The 23,995-nt window shown below is 48.3% G+C and overlaps 1 protein-coding gene and 2 long non-coding RNA genes across 3 annotated transcripts in view; 2 read left to right on the top strand and 1 right to left on the bottom strand.

The window, feature by feature from the left end:
* ADAMTSL3 (ADAMTS like 3) overlaps positions 1–23,995 on the bottom strand; it is a 349,469-nt gene that overhangs the window by 53,998 nt on the left and 271,476 nt on the right. Inside the window, 3 exon segments of the mRNA XM_049614336.1 lie at positions 972–1,099; positions 6,778–7,849; positions 17,957–18,110. Coding sequence (XP_049470293.1) covers positions 972–1,099; positions 6,778–7,849; positions 17,957–18,110 — 1,354 coding nt within the window.
* LOC125910814 (uncharacterized) lies at positions 5,900–6,828 on the top strand. Its single transcript, XR_007454177.1, has 3 exons — positions 5,900–5,989; positions 6,410–6,499; positions 6,743–6,828. It is a non-coding gene; the product is annotated as an uncharacterized LOC125910814 (long non-coding RNA).
* LOC125910815 (uncharacterized) lies at positions 12,930–14,032 on the top strand. The gene is made up of 2 exons (XR_007454178.1): positions 12,930–13,251; positions 13,776–14,032. It is a non-coding gene; the product is annotated as an uncharacterized LOC125910815 (long non-coding RNA).

The raw sequence follows: 23,995 nt of genomic DNA, 5'->3' as shown, positions 1-23,995 counted from the left end.
AGGGGAGACTTGTCAGCCACAAGGGGGACTGTCATTCCTCCCAGGAATTCCAGAACCTGGGGACAGACGCTTTCTGGGAAGAAGCTGATGCTCACAGGAGAGAACAACCCAGGAGGGTGGGGCAGAGGATCGAGGTCTGAAGGCCCTGCCTTGGGAACGTAGCCCGCGGAGGAAGTCAGGCCTTCTGCTTCAAGGAGCTGTTAAAATCAAGAGGTCCGACCTTCTCCGTGTGGAGCTATGGTGCGCCTGCTACCACGCTCAATGCCTAGCGGTCTGCGTGCTGGATTCTAATGCCTGCTACTGCTCCTCTCCTCCGCTCAGTCCCTGTGAGCCACAGATGCCAGGGCCCATAGGGCAGAGGGCTGGAGGACGGGTCTCGTTCCATTTTTAATCCCAGAACAGGAGCTCGCCGCAAGGAAGCCCTGCTTACGACTTACCACCTAAGAGTGTTCCTTTACAACTGAGCACATTTTCATACTAAAACGACACTGTCTGCCTCCCGCGAAGACAAGACACTAATTTATGGTTACGACTTCCCGAAACCGTTTCTAAGGTTTGGGAGCTATGCCTTTGGAGGTCCACGGTCATCTTCAAAGGATAATTGTTCTCTTTCACTGGCTGGTGGCATTTAAAAAAATGACAAGGCCCTACTATCCACACTGCTAATTAAATTCTCATTCATTCCCAGTTCTCGGAAGGCGAGCTCGAAAGGAGCCGTTTTCAAGACTTGGTCCACAAGCCGGCAGCATCCGTATAACTTGGGACCGTGTTAAAAATATAAGCTCTTGGACCCCTTCCAAGACCTACGGCGTCAGCACCTCCAGGAATGGGGGTGGGGTCCTAGAACTCTGTGTTCTGACAAACCACCTGCCCTCAGGTGTTCCTGCTGACCTTTGGGAACTGCTGCTCTACGGTTTTATGTTAAAAACGGAAAAAAAACCCCAAGCTCGGGTTTGAACAACGGGCATTACCTGCATATAACACAGAAGACCTCTCCACGTCGGAACCCAGACGATTAGCTACGGAGCATCCATACATCCCTTGTTCTTTCTTTGTCGGGTTCCGGATCTGCATCTTCCCCATTCCATCCAAGATGATCCTGCAGAACAGTTAGGAAGGGGTGCATTCATTTAATGTACCTCACGGCCCCGGGACCCCGGCACGTCGCAGGGAAAGACTAGGACATCAGACTTTGGGCTGGCAAGGATCCCGCCCGTGAGACTGGAGGGTGGAAAAGGCTTCTTCATGGGCTTGATGGAACTCAGCGGCGTGGCAGCCGGCTGGCGCTTGGACAGCCCGTCTTCCTGTCTCACTCTGCGTGAGTGTGGACTTTGGAGGGTGGACACCATGCTTGACCCACCACGTTTTCAGAAAGACGAACTAGCAAGCCTCAGTTGGCAGGATGTTAAACCCGCATTTTGGGCCCAAATCCTCCCTCGTGGAACTGCAGGTGTGGATTTTTCGGCTTGGATTTGCACCCCGGAACGGCGCAGGCTGTTGGTTAACGCTGCTTGGCTCTGATTGCTACCTCACTACCGCCGTAGGAAGAAGTCAGGGGAAGCGGCAACGCTAAGGCCGTGTTATCCGGGACTTTGAGCATGCTGTTAAGAATCAGGTCTACACTGCGAGAGCGCCATATGGCTTCCCAATTACTGGTACCCATAAACACCTGCAGGTAAATACCACGAGGACCCAAATGGGTCAGGTGTATCCTGACAGAGAAGGGGATTATTCAGGGAATGGAGAATGGTGCCTGTTCTGCTATATTTTAATTTTTTCTTAATGACTTGAAGCTGCTTCTAGATCACCTGGATCGGTAGTCCGTGAGCTGTTTTTTCCCTGCACCCTCCCACTTTCCAGATCTTAGCAATACGGGCTGTTCTGACCGCTAAATGCTGTGTTTCTTCATGAGCTGAGCTGGGCCACTTCTCCATTTCCTCTCATTTCATGGTGCTTACCCTATGCTCCAGCCATAATGAACCTCTAACAGTTTCCAGAACATTCCATGATCTTTCATCACCCCGAGCTTTTGCATACGTTGTTCACCGTATTCAGGGTACCCTTTCCCCACCCCCTCCTTCTGGCAAACTCCAACTTACCCACTGAATCCTGGATCAAATATACTTTTCCCTGTAAAGCTTTCCCCAATACTCCTAGAGTTATCTTCTCCCCCTCTGGGCTCCTTCTGCTCTGGTTCATATATTTATTTGATGAAATATCTATTTCTTTCCACCAGATTGTGATCTTTTCAAGAGCAGGGACCAAATCTTATTCACAGCCGTGCATCTGCAGAGCTTGACACAGTGACAGTTGTACAGCGAGTTCTCAGAAGCCTCCGATGACCGAATGTATCAACGGTCACGATACAACAGCACAATGGCACAGACTGTGCATCCAAATGCCTACACGCTTTCTTTCCTCTCATTGGAGAGCAGCTCTCAAAAATATAATTCCATTTCTGAGTTCCTTCGACTGAAAAGTGAGATTCCGAAAAACATATCCGAAGGTGAGAGCCTTTGTTACATAAAGGGAATTAAATGCAAGTTGAGCAAATTAATCGGGTAAGTTTGAGGAAGAACATGGAAATAAGAATGGATCTTACTAGTTTATTCTGTTAAAAACTTAAAAACTTTTAATAGCCATATGGAATTGCTTCTGTATCAAACAGCCGATCCTTGAAGTCTGCAGAAATACATTGGAGCTGGAAGTACCGTGTCAAAACCTTTCTTCCGATGACCTCCGGGAGTCTCAGGCTCAGAAGCTCATGGTGATTCCATGCGATCAAGTCACACTACTTAAAATCAACTCAACAAACATTTACTTGAACTGGCCACGCTCTACCGCATCCCTGAAGGACATGTGTGGCCATAAGTGAATCGATCCCTTCAACTCTCTCAGCCGCTGCTTCCTTAAATGTGTAAAATTAATCTTTTTTTTTTGCTGTGTTGACATTTTCACTGCTTAGTAAACACAGTGGTGGATGCGATCCTGGCACCAGGGTATGCCATTCGTCCCTGAGCTCTTGACCAACACACACTTAACACAAAAACAAAAATGACAGTTTCCCTTAAGAATGTCTGAATGGAGGGGCGCCTGGGTGGCTCAGTCGGTTAAGCCTCCAATTTCGGGTCAGGTCATGATCTTAACAGTTCATGAATTCGAGCTCCTCGTTGGGTTCTGTGCTGTCAGCTCGGAGCCTGCAGCGTGCTTCGGATTCTGTGTCTTCCTCTTTTGCTGCCCCTCACCCGCTCATGCTTTGTCTCTCTCCCTCTCTCAAAAATAAATAAACACTAAAAAAAAAATTAAAAAAAAAAAAGAATGTCCTGAATGGAAGCAGGGAGACTTACTAATTTTACAAAATTTCACCCCTCAAGTATATATATTTTTAACATTCTGTATACAAAACGGGAAGTACACACAAACACTTCTGCGTGTTTCAATTCCTAGCTAAACTAGCCACTTTTTTCATGGAACCCCATTTTTACTTAAAGAACGGCTCTCAGACAAATTGATTATTCGGACTTGAGTATGTGGCATCTATTTTTAACAATTTAACTAAATTGAGCTGGCCAATTCAAGGAAAACAACTGACAGTATTTGTTGGCAATGATCAAATTTGAACTTTCAGGTGAAAATTAAAATTTTGGAAAATTAGTATCCTCCACCATGAACTTGACATTTTCCCAAAACTCAAAGACTTCTCTGATGGGATGAGTAGTTGATACTGCAGAGAATGTATACTTTTTACATTGTACAAGGAAATGCGTCAACATCTAAAAGACCTCTATAAACTGGTGAGCCAATATTTTCCGAATGACCAATGTGTGATATTATAAAATCATGTGTAGGTAAAAGATCCATTAAAAGTGCAAGATAAGGGGTGCCTGGGTGGTTCAGTCGGTTGAGCGTCCAACTTCGGCTCGGGTCATGATCTCACAGTTCGTGAGTTCGAGCCCCATGTCAGGCTCTGTGCTGATGCCTCAGAGCCTGGAGCCTGCTTCGGATTCTGTGTCTCCTTCTCTCTCTGCCCCTCCCCCACTCGCACTTTCACTCTGTCTCTCAAAAAAAATTAATGTAAAAACATTTTTTAAGTGCAAGATAAACCATTTTTCCATTGTAACACAGTAACAAAATTTCATTAATATGGTTTTAATTTTTTTTTTTAACGTTTATTTATTTTTGAGACAGAGAGAGACAGAGCATGAACGGGGGAGGGGCAGAGAGAGAGGGAGACAGAATTGGAAGCAGGCTCCAGGCTCTGAGCCATCAGCCCAGAGCCCGACGCGGGGCTCGAACTCACGGACCGCGAGATCGTGACCCAGGCCGAAGTCGGACGCTTAACCGACTGAGCCACCCAGGCGCCCCGCCATTAATATGGTTTTAGATTCCTCAGGCAACTGACATTTAAGAAACTACCCCTTGTCCAGTTTTAGTGTGGTGTTAAAGAATAGCCACAATGATCTGAAAAGGCTATAAAAATTTCCTTCTTTTTCCAACTAACATGTCTTTATGAGGCCAAATTTTCTCTATAAACTTGAATTAAAACAACGTATCACAACAGATTTAATGGAGAAGCATTTAGGAGACTCCAGCTGTGTTTTATTAAACCAGACATTAGAGATTTGCAGAGATATAAAACAATGCCATCGTTATCAGTAATTTTTTTAAAATATTGCTTGTATTTGTGTAAAATTGTTATTTATGTGAACACATGGACTTCTTACTGTTATTTCTTTTATTTTTTTCCTCTGATTTTGATTTTATTTTTTAATGTTTACTTATTTTTGAGAGAGAGCATGAGTGGGGGCGGGGCAGAGAGAGAGGGGGACAGAGGGTCCGAAGCAGGCTCTGAGCTGACAACACAGAGCCTGATGTGGGGCTCAAACTCAGTGAACCATGAGATCATGACCTGAGCCAGAGTTGGACACTCAACCGACTGAACCACCCAGGTGCCCCCTTAAGGTTATTTCTAAATGGATTAATAAACAGACACTTTAAATGTTTCTTTGTTTTAATTTCTAATATGGTAAATATCAATAGCTGTAACTCACATTAACAGAAACCCTCTGGGCTTCTCAGAGAAGTTTTTAAAGTTCTTTAGGTTCAAAAGGGTCCGAAGGCCAAAAGATTTGTGAACTGCTGAGCTAGTTAGTTGATCTGCAAAGTTTATTCCACTTCGAAAACTTCCTTAACGCTCTTGTGTCCAGAGTTCCAGGGGGGAAAAATGAAGAAGTTAGATTTGCTCTACCTTTTCGTTCTAAGAGACAGCCTAATAATTTATTATAAAAACTTGAGTTTTACCTAGATTTTTTTCTGATATTTCCCATTTTAGGCTCAACACACTAAAAGACACGATAAAAATAAAGTCTGCATTTTTAAAGCACCTTCTGGGTCTGCAAAACAATTTAACATCTGCTGTTTTGTTTCAACAATCCCCAGAGGCAGCTTGGGCTCTCTGAATGCAAATAAAGGGAAAGCAAAATGTCCCCCATCCTGTGTACAAACAGCAAGACTTAGAGACAGTGAAGGATACAGAAATATATTAATATCTGCCGTTCCCGGCTCTTTTACGTGAAATGAAGGAAACGTGATGTGTCTGTGCTGACGTGCAGGGTCATGATACAAAATCTATGACTTAATATAGGGTTCCGAACATCTCAAAAACTTTGATCCTTATTTTTTGCAGCGATGGCAACAAATTTTATGACACAGAAAACGACTTCAGATTCTCAATCCTTCTATTAAGCCGATTCTTTGCGTGACACACAGATGCTGGAAGCGGTGACAGTGTTGAGGAGATCAGGTCCCTGGTTCCACCGGCCAAGAGTTAGTCTTGGGATTCTGTTGCTCAGTGACCTCATCAGACAACCGTTAACCCCTGCCCTGCCAACTCTTGTGAACGCCAACGAGGTGCCCTGTCTCCTAGGTAGAGAAAGGCCCCGTTGAGTTCTGCTTTGCCGTGCCTACGTAGTGCGGGGTTCCTGCAAGGGTGCTTACTTTTTTGAGGCCTTCTATCGATTTTATTTCCTTTTTAGAGTTTATTTATTTTGAGAAAGAGAGAGAGCACGAGCACACGAGCGGGGGAGGGACGGAGAGAGAGAATCCCAAGCAGACTCTGCGCCATGAGCACAGAGCCCAGCGCAGGGCTCAAACTCATGAAACCTTGATATCATTACCTGAGCCAAAATCAAGGGTTGCCACAGTGCCACCGGGCGCCCCATATTGATTTTATTTTTAAACATTTGGTGCTCTGCGAAGAGAGAGTCTATATGTGCCGAACTTCGGTCTGACTCTACCCAGTCTTGTATCACCCCTATGTGACAATGATCGGGATGGTACGGCTTAATTTTTAAAATTCCAGCCTGTATGTGAAAAACACGTCCTAACACTTTTTTTTTTTTTTTTTAAGTTTCTTTCCTAAAGAATCCTGTTGGACACACATTCTCAGGAGAAGGAATTTGAAAACCTTTTCAAGAAAACTGGGATGCCCATTAAGAAGGTATGACAGGGGCACCTGGGTGGCGCAGTCGGTTAAGCGTCCGACTTCAGCCAGGTCACGATCTCGCGGTCTGTGAGTTCGAGCCCCGCGTCAGGCTCTGGGCTGATGGCTCGGAGCCTGGAGCCTGTTTCCGATTCTGTGTCTCCCTCTCTCTCTGCCCCTCCCCTGTTCATGCTCTGTCTCTCTCTGTCCCAAAAATAAAAAACGTTGGAAAAAAAAAAAAAAAAAAAAAAAAAAAAGAAGGTATGACAAACGGAACGCTGCGTTCTTTTACTTACTTTTCTGAGGGTTTTAACAACGCCCCGTCCTTGGTCCATGTATAGGTGGCCTGAGTGGGGGTGACGGGCTCACACAGGATGTTGATGACCTCTGTCCTTTTTGTAATGTATACTGTATTTCCAATCCTCGAGTTTACCGTTTTATTAAATGAAACTGAGGTGGGCTGCCTTTGCCTCAGGAGGACAGGTCCCTTTGGCTGGAATGTCAGCTTGCCTGAGTTTCCTGCATTCGAGCCTTGGGGCACACTTCCTGTTGTCCCCCTTAGCTGAGCTGCGGGAGGCACCCCTTCTTGGACGCCCCTCCATGGCGGATGCCCTGGCTGTGCCTTAGCGAGCTCGGCCACCAGCTGATAGATCACCTGGGACGCAAGGTCACCACTGACCTCCTCGGTTTCCATGAGCTGACTCATGTTCCTTATCAGTTCGTCAAACTGGGCGGTCTCCATGCTGTATGCTCCCTGCTTAACGGCCGCTTCAAGCTGCTTATCCTTAAACTCCCAAGAGTGGGGGTTCCCCGCAGAAGTGCCACAGTGGCCCAACAGCGCTCTCAGGAAAGGCTGGTTATCAGCTTGGCCGTTGTCCGGATAAGGCTCATTTTTGTGACCCCACAATTGCCTCATTTTCTGCCAGGTGGCGCCCAAGCTATTGGGGTCGTTGTGGTCCGTCCCAGGCTGGTCCCTCACATGCCCTCCGAGGGCCGGGGGCGCCACCAGCCTGTTGTCGGCACCGATGACCTTCAGAACAATGGTTTCTCGGGCAGGACCTGCGATGCACTGGTACATGCCGATGTCGGGGGCCGCGAGGCTGTGGATTTTTAGCGAGCCTGACTTGGTGATGCCGAGCCGCTTGGAGTTCTGCAGACAACGGCCATCCTTCTCCCACTGGATCAGAGATTTCTGGAATCGTCGTACTGGGCATTTAATAATCACAGACGTGTTGGGCAGCAAGTAGGCCCTGCTCCCAACGGTCAGGTTAATGCGCTTCTCCTCCCTCGTCTGAATGTAGACTCTCTGGACACCGAGGATCTGGGGCCCCTGCTCACCAGGTTTTGTCTCCACCTCTGGCTTCATTTCTGCAGGGGAAAAAAAAGAAAGAAAAGAAAATACGAACAAACATCGCAATCATAAAAGCTTTCTGACAGCAATCTTCCAAGGCTGATACGAGTCAACGGTTGTATTTTCTTTCCTCTTTTAAAACATCTGACAAGTAGAACACAAATAACAGTATACACAAACATGGAGTACTGCAGCAGCAAGGAACACAAGTTTGGATGAAGGGCATGAAAACATGTAAATTATTTTGCAAAACCCTGGGGAGCTGTGATGTTAAATGTTTCCATCGATAAGGGGATGTCTGATATTTTGGGCCATCACCACCCGGTAGGTATGAGCCTTTGGGGAGTTAATATATGGCTTGGCCAGAGACACATCAGCTACGGGAGAGAAAGGGAGAGTGGAGAAGTGAGAGAAAGCATCCTAAGTATCTTAAGGTGACTATGAGGCTGGCCAATGGCAGACAACTCGAGCGGGTCCGTTAAACTAGCAGGGCCCGAAGAAGCACGTGGTCTAAGAAGAAAAGAGAGAATGGGCACTGAGTTTGGATCTTAGCTCTGCCACTCGGACAAGTCATTGGATCTCTCTGATCCTCAATCTTCTCGCCTAGAAAACGTGGGCAGGGGACCTGGGGGGCTCAGCCGGTTAAGCATCTTACTTCTGCTCAGGTCATGATCTCGAGGTTCTTGAGTTCAAGCCCTGCGTTGGGCTCTGTGCTGACAGCTCAGAGCCTGGAGCTTGCTTCGGATTTTGTCTCCCTTTCTCTCTCTCTGCCCCTCCCCTGCTCATGCTCTGCCTCTCTCAAAAATAAACATTAAGAACAATTCAGAAAACGTTGACTAGTGCCAGTGCCTTCATCAGAGGCGTGTGAAAGTCTGGTTGGGCATTCACACCAAATGCGTGCACAGTAGTGGGCACACAATACACTCTCACATACGACCACTGTGGCCCTGACACCTGACAATGGGAGGTGTGGCCAGAAAGCAGCAGGGCAGTGCCAGAGGGGATGAGACATAGGGCTGGCTCTAGCTTGTTCCTGGATGTGGCCTCCAGTTAATGGCCGCGGGCCAAAGAGAAGGCACCTTAGGTCTCTCCTTTGGAAGAAGAGCCCGCAGGAAGGCCTCGATGTGTCCCGGGGTGGCTCGGAAGTGAGGGAGGGGTGACGTGGGGGGAAGCCTGGGGCCTCTTTGATGATGTACTTAGGTCCACAGGCACACAGAGGATTGGGAGCACCAGGGAGTGATAGAAGAGACTGGACTCTGGTCAGAGGTATTGCTGGATTCAGGACATGGGATTGGGGGCCTCATTACCTTGAAGGATCCCGGTTAGGGGTCCTCCTGGCTGAGGCACTGGCAAGGAAACACTAGGAGAAAAGTCAGAGTAGGTCTCCACTTAGATGGCCCTCTCAGGCCTGACCCTGGTTTTCCAGAATAACTCTTGGAGTCCTCCTGGGTGGCTCATGAGCCCCGTTAGGGTCTAGCTGCTGGCTGGGCTGCGGCGGGACCAGTGTGATCAGGAAAACAACAGGGGCGAACCCACAATTTCTGTGGCAGAGGATGTCCTCGGTGAGGGACAGGCATAATGAGTTTGCATGTGAACCCCACAGAGATGGAGTCAGCAGGTCAGGACTTGTCCAGGGCTCTGCCCGTGGATGATGGTCAGCTCGGGTCTAAGTGGAACTGGACGACCTGCCACGCACCCCGCCTTCCCCACCGGATACAATCTCCACAGAGGGTGTCAAGTTCACCCCAGCCACAGAGGTGTTCTTTCAGTTGGTAGCACAGAATTTTGAACGTACCGTTGTTCAACCGCGATCAAAACCAGGCAAAAAAAAAAAAAAAAAAATGTATGGATTCACTGGTAGGTTTACAGCTCATCCATTATTACAGGCAGAGATGCTGTCCAAAACTCAACAATGTGCACAGCAAGGGTGCCACCAACCAGAAGCGACGGAGGCTGTAGCACTGGAGTGGGGTCCTGCTATCACACTACTCTCAGAGTGTTCCCTCCATCATAGTTAGATTATGGGGAGGTCAGGTGGCTCCTACCTGCGGAGCTCTCAAACTTTGTGGCCTGCTAGAAACATCCATTATTATTATTTTTTTTAATCTCGATGCCCTGGGACCCATCCCCAGAACTTCTGACCTATGGGGAACAGCCTGGGCCCTACGAATGTTTTTAAGCTCTCCAGGTGCCTGAAAGATGCAGCAAAGTTTGAGAACCACTGCCCCCACGCCTGCCACTGGGTGAAACCAAGGCAGCAGAGAAAGATGTTCCTGGCCCCACTTCTTTTATTGAAAGACAATGTGATGGGATGTTGCTGGTCAAGAGGGAAGGAGAGACAAGAGGCAGCAGCCATGTTTTCTGCGCGAACCCTGCCAAAGTCTTTATGACATGCGGAGCCTTCTGGAAGAAGACTTTAGGGGGATTCCTCTCTGGCCTCAGCCTCAGGAATCATCACACTTAACTCTGAGGGATTAGTTCACGTCCTGTCCGACGACTGTAGAACGGTGTCGTGGACCAGCCTGCTTTTTCACGATTGCTGTTACGGCGACAAGTATGGAGCCAAATCTGTGCTCGTGCATTAACAGGAGAGTCCAGTTCAAGCCATAATCATGTATTAGCCTTGTCTTCCTTTCTTATTCCTTAGATGCTTCTGGTTTTACTTATCTGGTCATGTTTTATAAATACATAAAAGTGGCCTATTGTTGTCACAAGGCCGGGTATGTATGTGTGTGCATGTCTGCCTATATATCTGTATATCTATCTATACAGAGCCCTTACAATTATTTTAAAGGCCTATTTGAACACCCTGTCTGGTCCCTGGTCCCTTGGAGGTGGACAGTGGAAAAGATGGATGTGCACATGGATGGCTTCAAAGTCACAACACAAACTGGGTCAACGTCAGGGTTTTTGTCTTGTTTCGTTTTTTTAAGTAGGCTCCATGCCCAGCAAGGAGCCCCATGTGGGGCTTGAGCTCCCAACCCTGAGATTAAGGCCTGAGCTAGATCAAGAGTTGGACATTCAACCGACTGAGCCACCCAGGCGCCCCTAGAGTCAGGTTTTTAAATTCAGGCACCGGAGGCGTGTGAGGAGACTATTTTGGGGGTAGCCGTGCTGCTAAGGGTGAGGTCACAGCTTGGACGTTCCTGCACTTCCTGGGACGCAGAAGCCCACGTGGAAAGGAAGCACGTCTGTGTAGCTGAATGGTGGTCTGAAGGGATGATCTGAGGCTGGTATAAACCCACACAGTCCCCCGATGCTCTAGAAGCAAGCATGGACGGGGGTTCTAAGCACCTTTAGGTCTACTGGTGGCCAGATGTCCCTCAGCTGAGCCCGAGGCTTAAACTAGATGGGGCTCTGCCTCCTTCTAAGACAGCCTGGGGAGCCTGCAGGTGTTGGGCGGCATTCGGCCTTGGTGAGGAACCCGCCCAAGTGGCGGGTGAGCCACGTGAGGGCCAACTGCTCCCTCTGGCTGCCTGCCCATCTGCTGGAAGGTAGGTGGTGTGGCCCCAGCCGGTCCCATCCTAACCCTGCTGTGGCAAGGGGTCACGCTGGGTACAGAGCATATTAGGAGCAGGTGTGCCTGGGGAGCGACCCGGGGTTCAGGCCCTGCCAGGCTGCCGGGTTCCACAGCCTGGACCTGCTCTCCTGTTGGGACTCCCGTGAGTTCCTCTGGAGAAGTGCCTGGAGCGTGACGTCATCAGACACGGCGTCTTGGCGAGAACTGGTCTGGCCTTGGGCGACCGCATCCTCCTGCACCTGGACACACCCCTGAACTACAAGTCTGGCCCGGCCTGATCAGGTACGAGCCTCACCTGCTGCGCAGAGAGTGGCTTTCTCTTCCTTCTCTAAGCTTTTCCTTGGGTGGCCCTGCGGATGCAACGAGCAACTTTGGGCTGTCTAGTCTAGCTGCTCTGGTTTGTGCACTCTGTCTATCAGGTCTCGTTTATCTGGTCTAGTTGATCACATCTCGTCTATCAGGTCTTTCAGTCTAGTTTACGGAGGCCTAGTGTATGAGCCCCAGTTTGTCAGTGCTAGTTTATCAGGTTTAGTTTATCTGTCTAGCCTGGACCTCTATTCACTGCTTCCCAGAAATCTCTTTCTGGTACCTCAAGTTAAAGCATTTTTTTAACGTTTATTTATTTTTGAGAGACAGAGACAGAGCATGAGCAGGGGAGGGGCAGAGAGAAAGGGAGACACAGAATCCCACGCAGGCTCCAGGCCCCAAGCTGTCAGCACAGAGACCAACACGGGGCTCAAACCCACAGACCGCGAGTTCATAACTTGAGCCAAGGTCGGACGCTTCACCGACTGAGCCGCCCTCAAGTTTAAAACATTAGAATCTAAACTCATTATGTCTGCCTCCCATCCCATCCCGGTATCCTCCTCTTCCTGTGCTCCCTGAGTGAATGGCATCACTTTCCCCCAGTTACCCCAAGTCAGAAACCAGAAAGTCAGTGTGAGGCCTCCCTGCCCAGCGGCGTGCTGGCCCTACCTCTCACGGGCTCTCAGGTCAGCGAGCTTGTTGCTACCTGTCCCCAACTCTGCATTCAACCATATCACATCAGCAGCCGGAAGCCAACCACGATGGTAGTCCTCGCTGGGCAGAAATCAGCAAAGATAACAAAGGGTTGCTACCCTCCCTCCTCACCACCCTCTGCCCCAGACCTGGCCATTAAATGCATACAAGCACTCCCCTGCCCTTGGGCCGTGGCCTCCAGCCCCAGGTACTAAGACGGGATGTCTGCGGCATCGTGGGGCTCTGCCCTGGCACTCTCTCACCTAGAAACTGCCAGAGTCCCACCCCCAGACTCCCAGCCTGCACCCTCGTATTTATCCAATGTATCCACATAGCTGTTGGAGTAAATGAACCAAAATAAAACCTGACCGCCTCATTTCCTTCTTGGATAAAATCTAAACTTCTTAGCATAGAGTCCCAACACCCTCTACAGCTACGTTCTCAAGCTTTCTCTTTTGTCATAACCTTGAACCTATGTTCTAATCTCACGGTATTTCTTACGGTTTCCCCGGACATACAAGTCCATTTGACACCCCCTACCTTTGTCCACACTGCTCTCTTCTCCCAGATTCTCCTGTGTCCTCCCCAGTGTGGGTCTGGAGAATGGACGCCCATCTTTCAGAACTCTGCCCAAGGGAGCCTCCTCTGTGAAACCTTTCCTGACCTCCCCCGCCCCCCCGGGTGGCATTGGCCTTCCACATTCTATCACGGCACCCATGGCACTTTCCTGGTCTCATTTCTCTGCGCAGATTTCTCTCCCACTGGACCACGAGCTCTTAATCACAAGAGAATGTGTCTTCCGCTTTGTATCATAACATCTGAGACACAGCAGCACTTGGTGAATGGCTGCATAAAGAATAAGGAAATGCTGTCATCATGTGTTCTATGCTAGAGTCCAAGGTGTGTGTGGGAGGCGGGAGAGCTAACAAGGCAGAGCCTTGGGAGAGGGAGAGAGGGTCTCAGGGAGAGACCCTGAGCTGCAGAGAAATGGGTGTGTTCGAGACAGCCCTGGGAAGGGATGGGGTGTATACGCTGTCTGCCTGGCTGTCTCCCCCTGCCCCAGCCATCCTGATCTCAGTACTTTGACAACAAATACGAATCTGTTTCACCAAAACTCAGGAACCCTAGAAACCTGGAGCCATAATTGAAAAAAAAAAAAAAGTCTAAAATCAGGGCGCCTGGGTGGCTCGGTCGGCTCCGGCATCCGACTTCTGCTCAGGTCGTGATCTCACGGTTCGTGGGTTTGAGCCCCGCGTCAGGCTCTGCACTGACAGCCGGAGCCTGCTTCGGTTCCTGTCTCACTCTCTTTCTGCCCCTCCCCAGCTCGTGCTTTCTCTCTGTCTCAAAAATAAAGAATGTCGAAATAAAATTTAAAAAGTCTAAAATCAAATACTACATTTCCGTGATGTTTTTCCCCCCTTCAGATCCCTAATTAGAAGACAAGACTTCCAACGGCAATACGAAGAGAATCCAAGTCCGGGATATTTGAAAAGCGTCTCTACGGGTAGAAGTCATGATAAGCACTTTGGGGGGGCCTCGATGGAGAAGTCCAGGGCTACTGTGTACCTGCCCCACACAAGCACCCTGCACCCTCCTGGGACAGAAGACACAAGTTGCTCTGTTACAACGTGTCCTGTCTTCAAAGCTGTGACAGGAATTAAAGGGATGGCATTAAAAATAACTAATATTTTGAGCCTTCAGTCAGCGTCTGGCATTGCTTCTAAGCACTTTCTAGGTATTACGTCTCAGAGCAATCGTACAAGGTAGATGCAATTTACTATTCCCATTTTGCAGATGAGAACATAGAGCCTGGCAGAGATTAGGTAACTTGCCTGACGTCACAGGGCGATGCAACGGCTGGGATTGTAACTCGGGGGGTTGTATTACCTTCCAGAGAAGGTTCCACTGAGAAAGATCGTGGGGGAAGGCAGGGTTTGCGTTGGTCTTTCAGGAATAAGAAGAATGTCAGTTGATAGATATGGCGGGAGAAAGAATTCTAGCAAACGATCAAAGTCTGGAGTGGGGGGAGGCAGGGAATGTAGGGGGGACCCAGGCAGGGGTATAACCGGACCATGTGGTGCTCAAGACATCTCTCCCACCCGCCCTCCACCCAGCTGCCCATGAACACGGTCAAAATGAAGATCAACAAAACTCATTCATCCAAAGAGGATGGGTTGGGGATGCCTGGGGGGCTCAGGTGGTTGAGCATTGGACTCTTGATCATGACTCTGGTCGCGATCACGCTTCGTGGCCTCAATCCCACATCAGGCTCTGCTCTGACAGCACAGATCCTGCTTGGGTTTCTCTCTCCCTTTCTCTCTGCCCCTCCCCAGCTGACACTGTCTGTCTCTCTCTCTGTCTCAAAAATAATAGTTAATGGGGTGCCTGGGTGGTTCAGTCGGTCGAGTGACTGACTTCAGCTCAGGTCATGATCTCACAGTTCGTGAGTTCGAGCCCCAAGGCGGGTTCTGTGCTGACAGCTCGGAGCCTGGAGTCTGCTAAGGATTCTGTGTCTCCCTCTCTCTCTGCCCCTCCCCTGCTCATGCTCTGTGTCTCTCTGTCTCTCAATAATAAATAAACGTTAGGGGCGCCTGGGTGGCTCGGTCGGTTAAGTGTCCGACTTTGGCTCAGGTCATGATCTCGCGGTCTGTGAGTTCGAGCCCCGCGTCGGGCTCTGTGCTGACAGCTCAGAGTCTGGAGCCTGTTTCGGATTCTCTGTCTCCCTCTCTCTCTGCCCCTCCCCTGTTCACGCTCTGTCTCTCTCTGTCTCAAAAATAAATAAACGTTAAAAAAAAAAATTTAAACGTTAAAAATTAAAAAAAAAAATAGTTAAAAAAATAAACAAAGAGGATGGGTTTTACTTAAATGGGAGGCACCAGTTAGGATGCTTAGCGAGAGGTGGGGGCTTGAAAGGGAATAAAGATCACAGCACAGGTGGACTCCGTCTTTCTCGTCTTCAGGCCCCTTCCAATCATGCAGGGGTCGGGCCCACAAAGAAGACCACACCTTTCCAATCTTGGGGGGCAGATGGGGCAGAAATGAGGTGAAGGGGGGCGGAAAGTCAGAGGACATTATGGCAGATAGGCCTTGCTATTCCCAGTGGAATAAAAGACGAGTCCATCAACAGAGAAGTGGGAAATTAGGAGTTGCAGTAGTTAACAGAGAAATGGGAAACGCAGTAGTTAACAATAGCTTCCATGGTGAATGTCTAAGGACTTCTTAGGAAACACGGGGGAAAAGAAAAACACTCGATGCCCAGGTAAATCAGCATGAGCACGAAGAATGTGATGCTATTTCCTTCAGCAAATCCTAGTAGCTCAGACCGGGGAACCCAAAGCCAAACAAATATCACCTGAAAAGTAAGGCCGCGGTTGAAGTGAGTAGGTGATCGAGGCGGGGGGTGCAGAGCGAGCAAGAATACTGCAGTGAGGCTTTAACCACTGCACGTGACACCCTGGAAGCTACGTCAAGGGCAGAGTTGGCGCTGAGCGCAGGGTGGCGGGCGGGGTGGGGGGGAAGCAGGGAAGGCGCCAGACCGCAGGGGTCCGGAGGACCCGTGAACCCCGGAGCGCACCTCCTGGCTCCGGGAAGAAGAGGATGCCCCATCACGGTGCAAAGGGAGAAGCCAGATTTCAGCAAGCAAAGGCCACTGAGCACAGGTGATGGCGGGAGCCAGGCCACGGAGCAAGCGGAGGCCCCCCTGGGGTGAGGCTGGGAGCGGGCGTTCCCCTCCCTTCTCTGCTTTCCATGCCCCACGCGTTTGGCAGGCCAGGGAATGGGCTGGGGAAAGAGAAATAGGGCATTCACCGTCCTTTTGCTTGCTTTTTTCGCAAGCAATTTTACCCTGCTCTGCGCTGCACGCCGTGATAGTTTCTAAGTTCACCTGCACCACGTGGCACGCCACATGCTGCGATGATCTTCGAGGAAGCGCCTGGACGCCTTGAAGTTCACTCTCCTCGAAGGCAGCTTGCGGTCTAAGCACACCGCCATATGCAACTGTCCACAATTACTAAAAACCAAGTCGATAAGCACTTTGAAGGACGACCCTGTGCCCTAGGCCACAGGTATTCTTAAATTCCAGGACACGATGGAACTTGGAGTCTCAAGAGTTTGAAAATCTGTTCTCAAGGAATTCCCAAGGAAAAAAGTTAACGCTGTCTATCAATCAGCATAAAGAGGCAGCTAACAGTGTGGACTCAGGAATCACACAGACCTGTGGTCAAACAGGCCAAGGCGTCCAACTGGCAGCTACGGGTCTTTGGTCAAGCCTCATACGTTCTCTAAATCTTGGGTTCCTCATCTCTAAATGGGAATAATATGTGTCTCATAAATAGCTGGGGGCTGAATGGCTTAGTGCATGTGAGGAGTTCCAACCAATAAATGCTCAATTAACAGCCAAAAAAAGCCTCCACTTCTTTTTTTTTAAGTTGTAACTGTTTTTTTTAAACTTTGTTTTATGAGTTTCTCCCAGAAAGTTGTGGGTAAATTTGGATTTTATATCTAAGATTTTTTTTTTCTCTTAAGCAGCATGAACATAATAGTTAATTTCTGATTTTTTTTTTCTTACCATAAGCTCAGGAGGGTACCTGAGGTAATTAATATTACTTTACAGGTGAGTCATTGATCACAGTGAAAAACAAAGCAAGAAACAGACCCAGAAGCTGCACAGTCCTGGTATGGCTTTCCCCCTAGCTCCAAACTCCACCTCTCCTGGGGTGGTTATTTGCATTTGCTGTAGGGCCAGCCCCCAACTCACTTGTTACCACCCATCGTCCTACCTGGAACCCACAGATGCATGTGTCAACATTCTCTCATCTACACTGAAAATACAGAGGAGTGTGACATATGCATATTAGCTTTTGGATGTAATGAAGCTACCCTATTAAGTCTTGAGGCTGAGCTTATCATTTAGAATTGAAGCAGTGTTTCATGTTTTCCTTGCTGGTTTCAGATTACAGTAAAACCTTGGTTTGCGAGCATAATTCATTCCAGAAACATGCCTGTCGTCAAAAGCACTTGCATAATCAAAGCGAAACTCAAGAGCCATTGGCTCAGGTATCAATCACGTGACATTCGGCATCACGTCCTACTCGTACTGTCAGACATCGCTCGTTTATCAAGTTAACATTTACTAGAAATGTTTGCTCGTCTTGCGGAACCCTCGGAGAACAAGTTACTCACCGCGGCCCAAGGTTTTACTGTACACACAAGAAGGGATGTTCCACTCTCACTAGAATGGATCCGAATGCATCCTCGGCGAAGGAAACCGGAGACTAGTTTGGCTTCACTTCTACAAGGAATACTCATGAATTAATCATAAGTGGAAGAAACCGTGGTCAAGCGAAGGAAGAAGGAAGTATAAACCCAAGCGAGGCCACAGAACAGAGGCCATCTGTCAAGGTGGGTGGACATATTAAGGCCGGCTTGCCTTACAACTGTATCTCCTACTCAACATTGCACCGGCTGCTGCTTACAGCAATTCTGAGTTCTGCTTGGTCTGCTTTACCCACAGATCAGCAATGTGCTGCTTTACGGGAAAGGAAGCCATCGGGACGAGAGGAACAGCACGGGCACACCCAGCGGAGCGTGGCCTCTCCATACTTACTACTGCAGGCGGGCATCTGGCAAGATCTTACGAGAGGGGGCCCTGGGAGATCTCTGCACATCACCTCGCTGAGGGGGACGCGCCGGCCCTTGGCGGTCAGCCTCTGACACACCTGCTTTCTTCGCTGGGTTCCAACGCCGCAGCTGACGGAACACTGCAAGGAGAAGTGTGCACCGGTCACCTTGGGCGTCAGCCGACGGCGCCGCCAACAGCCGCGTCTCCACTGGGACAACAAGAGGGGCTGTACGTGCGGCTGCCGGTTCCTGGGCGCGAACGCCTCCTATTTTTTTATTTCTCTGTTATTTAACTCAGGTATACGTGGCACATCATGTTACATGAGCTTCAGGGGTACAACACAGCGATTGGACGAGTCGATCCGGTACTCAGTGCTCACCACGGCAAGTGCTGTCCCCTGCCGTCACCACACAAGGTTCTCATGGTGTCACTGACTGCATTCCCTACGCCACACTTTTCATCCCCTCTATTTTTTTTTTTTGATTTATCTTTTATAATATGGGAAGTTTCCTCCTCTTCTTCCTTCCTTCCTCCTGAGACGGCAATTAATTTCCAGTAATCTCCCGTCATGAGGATTTTTTGGCATTGTGATTGATATCTGACTTATTTTTTAGCTATTTATTTATAAAGATAATTGTGCTTTAAAAAAAAAAAAGATACATACCCACAACCAAGACTTCAAGAAATAAACCCAAAAGGAAAGGTTTTTTTTTTTTTTTTTTTAAACCGCTCAAACCGCTTCACATAAAGTAACATTAATATTTGGTCATCCATGTGTGTATAACATTGATATTTGATAATCACTGTGTGTACATGCAATTTTAATTGAAAAATGTAATGCAGTTTCATTAGGTGTATTAGAAAAAAAGGGAACTAAAGTAGAATTAAAAGAGATGTTGAGGGACGCCTGGGTGGCTCAGTCAGGTAAGCATCTGACTCTTGATTTCAGCTCAGGTCATGATTTCATGGTTCGTGGGATCGAGCCCCCAGTCGGGTTCTGTGCTGACAGTGTGGAGCCTGCTTGGGATTCTCTCTCTTCCACTTTCTCTGCCCCTCCCCCTCTTGCACACTCTCTCAAAATAAGTAAACCTAAAAACATTTTTTTAATAAAATTAATTTCTTAAAAAAAAAAAAAGGTGAATGTCTGACCTTTTTTTTTTTTCACCCTGGTAATGAATTCCCAAAAAGACCCCTCTAATGTTCAGAAAGAAAATTAAAAAAACAAAAATTGTAGAAACCAACAAGATATTTAGATGATTGTTTTTAATGACACGTTTGGACTTAGGAGAGTATCTACTGGCCAGGAAAGATGAGGAAATAAACCCGTTCATTCCTGCCACCTCTTCCTTCCAAACCTCCAGGCAGCGTTCATGATGCTGTCCAGGTAACGTCAGGGTTTCTAATACGTACATTCTGTTCTGAGATGTCATTGCTGTTTTTTTTTTTTTTTTGATGTTTATTTTTGAGAGAGAGCACGTGTGATACAGGGAGAGGCAGAGAGGGAGAGAGAACCCCAAGCAGGCTCCCCACTGTCAGCGCGGAGCCTGACGTGGGACTCAAACCCACGAACCATGAGATCATGACCTGAGCCAAAATCACGAGTCTGACGCTTCACCGACTGAGCCACCCAGGCGCCCCATTCTCTTTCATTTTCTGTTCCATTTGTTTGCTCTTTTCAGAAATTCCAGTGGGCTTGGGTGTGATCTCCTCTCTGTCTCCCACATCCATCACTGCCTCTGAAAACCAACTTCACATCTGTACTCTTTCTCCTATCCCTGTACGCGAGTCCTTCCAGCCTGCACACGGTATCTCGGATTTCACTTTAATTTTGTTGTTGCTTGTAATGTAACCTTGTATTTCTGCTCTTCTGAATTTTTCTTTTCTGTTGTTTTTCCCCCCATGAATGTTCCAGTTATCTTTCCTTCTCCTTTTGTTGACCTACCACCTCCTTTTGAGCTCAAACCTAATTTTAAAGCCACCTTCCGCCCCGGACGCCATGACTGTAATTTTCTTGGGAACACAGACTCTACTTGTTGGAACATCCCAAAGATGTTACCACCGTTCACGTGACCGCTGCTTTCTGTTCCCTTCCCGGAGACCTGATTTCCTCCTTCGCCTTCAATTCCTCGCCCCCCCATCCCCTGATGGGGATGCCTAGGTTTTAGGCTGGAGTCACGAGTGCAGCTGTTTGGGAACAACACGGGCAGGGGGTGAGCAGTTTCCCTCACTTGTGTATGACGCTCTGGCACCACGATTTCATTTCTGCTGCCCGCGTGCCTGTTCAGCTCTTGGCGTTCGAGTGGCTGGCGGGACTCCGAGAACCGCCTCTTCGACGACCGGCTCCCTGTGTGATAACACGGCCACCACACGCCACCTCATCTCTGGCCGCCCTCCTGGGTTGGGAGGCCTGCAATGCCACGTGTCCTTCGGCGCCACCTGGCCCATGGTTCCGCAGGGACACAAGGGCAGCTCCGGGTCTAGCCCTCGTCTGTTCTCTGTAGTCAAAGGACTGTTGAAATGGGCCTTGGAGGGCTGTCCCGCGTCTTCCCGGGGGCGATCTACGCTGCACTCGGCGCCTGAGGGATTTCTGCCAGGCTCCCTTCTCGTTTGGGGCCAGATTTTACGGTCTTTGGCAGGTGCGTTCCATGATTTACAGTTTGGGATTGTGGCCACTTCATTGTTTACTGAGGACGGAGTGTTCCCTCTCTTCCATTCTCTTTGTGGGTTTTATGTTGAGTTTCAAAGGAGGGGAATGCAAATTTTTTTAAAATCCTTGATGGGGCGCCTGGGTGGCTCGGTCGGTGAAGCGTCCGACTTCAGCTCAGGTCATGATCTCACGGTCCGTGAGTTCGAGCCCCGCGTCGGGCTCTGTGCTGACCGACCGCTCAGAGCCTGGAGCCTGTTTTGGATTCTGTGTCTGCCTCTCTCTCTGCCCCTCCCCTGTTCATGCTCTGTCTCTGTCTCAAAAATAAATAAACGTTAAAAAAAAATTAAAATCCTTGAGTGTCCTCTTTAACAGAAAGCCCTAAACTATTAATATTTTCAGTACAGAGAAAAGCTTTTCGTATGCTTTTGAATAAATAACTTAACACTGCCATTTGCCACGTTATGATTTGTTTTGTTTTGTTTTTTAACCAAGTCACATCATCATCTAGGAGTCTCCCTTATAAGAACAAATTAACGTCAACTTTTAAATTTTGGTTCATGTAACAGTAACATCACTGCCAGTCTCCACTCATAAGCCGTTTCTAATGATAAATACAGGATTATTTCCCCCTCCCCATCATGAATGGGAGCATCCTTTGCAAATCCCTCTTCGGGATGGAGGTCTGATGTGACCTCGTGTCTGCTAAGTTCAACGTTAGGGTGCCATTAGAGAATGTTCCCAACTCAGAGAGAGGGAAAGTGACAGCATCAGTGCAATAAATTACAGTTCACAGAGCAGCAACCATATGCCAAAGCGTCTCCTATTTATGCCACAGAAATCTGGTAGATTCCTTTGGAAGAGCTCATGGGAACAACACACCCTGACTTCTTACAACTTTGTAAGTACAACTTTGACCTTTACACTTGGAGGTCACCTTGGGAGGATAGAGAATCCTCGCCTCACGTTTCCCTTCTCTTCGTTTATTAAACATGTTGTTCCGATGTTTTCCCCTGTGAAGTGGCATTGGTGAGAAGTCTGATGTTAATCCGACTTTCCTTCCCTAGTACGTGACTTGGCCTTTTCGCCTGGATATACAAATACCATTTTTCTTCATCTTTAAACTCCGGCACTTTTAGCAGAAGATGTCTTGACGTTGGCTGTACTAGGTCACTTCTCCCAGGGGCGTGGTGTGCCCTTTCAATACCGCGATTTGTGATTTACATGGTGATTTTCTTTATAGTTTTGTTCTGTTGCTTTGCTTTTATTTTCTTGGAACTCTAGCAATACCTACACGTTGGATTTTTTCCCCTCCCTTCTATCTCACATTTTTTGCTTGGATTCTTCCTATTTCTCTTTGATTATTTTCAATTCCCTCCTTGCTACCACTTCTCTTACTGCACTTCTTCCTAGTTTACTCTCCATTTCGGGAACCCTCCCCTTAAGTTTTCTGGTTCTCTCCTGGACCACGTTAGCTCTTTTCCTTCACACCCCGGTTATTTATTCAGCTCATTTCCGGGCTTTTCTATTTGCGATCTGTTCCTGTGTATTTCTTAATTTCTCTTAGCTCGCCTCAAAATAGTAAGTTATATTTTCATCTGCATCAAGGCCGCATTTCCATGATGTTGCTATGTTACTGACACTTTTACAGCATCTTTGCATGGGGTGTGCTGACACCCCTATTTAAATGAGATCTGTTTTTTCCGTACTTTCAGGAGAGTGTAACGGGGTGGGAGTGCTTCAGGGCCCTTACTATTCCCTCTTCTGCTGTTAAGGAGAAGTAGTCAACAGTGTGGCCACAGTTCTGAGATTCATATCTTCTGGACTCTTCCACGCCCAGGGGTCCGGGCATCCATCACTTCCGCTTTGTGTCCTGTCTCAGCTTGGATCACAATCGCGGCAGGTTTGCTGGGTATTTCTTCGCACTCTTAAGGATGCGTGTTCCCCTCGTGCTCTCCAGCCCTCTTAAGGCCCGTGTAGGTGTGCGTGATGTCCCCTGCACTCAGCCACAGCCTGGCCCCGGAGTCCTCTCCCATCACTTACTGGTCTCAGCCCCCGAGGGGTCACGTATGGTTGACTTCCGTGCCTCTTATCATCTCCGTGTCGGTCTAGCTGTTAAACTTACAGCTCCTGTACAGTCTCTGCTATTGGGTATGGTTTGGCCTCACCCACGTAGAGCACTTGTGTTAACGTGACTATCTGTGTTTTTTTTCTTTCCTTTAGCAGTTCTCATTGCTCTGTTTTCTGTGTTGTTTTTTAAATTGAAGTATAGTTTTTTTTTTAATGTTTTTTTAATTTAGTTTTGAGACAGAGAGAGACAGCGCACGAGCAGGGGAGGGGCAGAGAGAGAGAGACACACACAGAATCCGAAGCAGGCTCCAGGCTCTGAGCGGTCAGCACAGAGCCCGACACGGGGCTCGAACTCACGGACTGTGAGATCATGACCTGAGCCGAGGTCAGACGCTCAACCGACTGAGCCCCCAGGAGCCCCTAAATTGAAGTATAGTTGACACACGGTATTATATTCATTTCAGGTGTCCAGCTTAGTGATTTGACAACTCTCCACGCATTAAGAAATGCTCACCACGGTACGTGGAGTCACCTCTGTCACCAGACGAAGTTATTACGACACTGCTGATGCCATTCCCTGTGCTGTGCTTCTCACCACTGTGACCTCTTTTCTTTGTGCCTGGAGGTTTGTACCTCTTCATTCCCCTCGCCACGAGGGATCTGGGGATATGAAACAGCTGTGCTGCCATTGTGGTTTTCTTCACTATTTTCTAACTATTTTCAGAGGAACTGCCATGGACAGGATAGTATTCATTTGTCCATGGCTTCAACTACCCCTTAAATGTGGATGCTTCCCCCAATTATAACCATCCTGCAGATCTCTCTTGAGCTGCAAATCTTTACTGATGCCTTGACAGACCCTCAAACTACACACGTTTCAAAATAAACTCATTTTGTCTCCCTTTCGGGTCATCTCCCAAATGTGTTCTTCCTTCCCCAATTAACTTTAAACTTAATGCCATCTCTTATCCCTTGACCACACCCCTCTTTTCTGCTCAAATCTTACCAGTTCAGTCACCGAATGTGCCCACTCTATCTGCTAAAGAAACATCTCCCAACACTATCTACTGCTGTTCTCTGCCTGACTGCTTCCTTATTCTCATTGGTTTTATTCCAACCCATCTAACAAGGTCTCCTAGGCTCTGGTTCCTTCTCCCCCAACGAGCTGTTCACACTGCTGCCGGAACCACATGCCTGAAAGCCTTGCGTTTCACTCCCCTATTCAGAACCCTTCTCCGTGCCCTCAATGACCGCAGGGTTGTACAACCACACACACCGAGGTCCTCCCCGGTCTGGTGGCAACCTCTCCT

The sequence above is a fragment of the Panthera uncia genome (genome assembly GCF_023721935.1).
Source record: "Panthera uncia isolate 11264 chromosome B3 unlocalized genomic scaffold, Puncia_PCG_1.0 HiC_scaffold_2, whole genome shotgun sequence".
NCBI lineage: Eukaryota > Metazoa > Chordata > Mammalia > Carnivora > Felidae > Panthera > Panthera uncia.
This window is presented reverse-complemented; position numbering and strand designations above follow the sequence as displayed.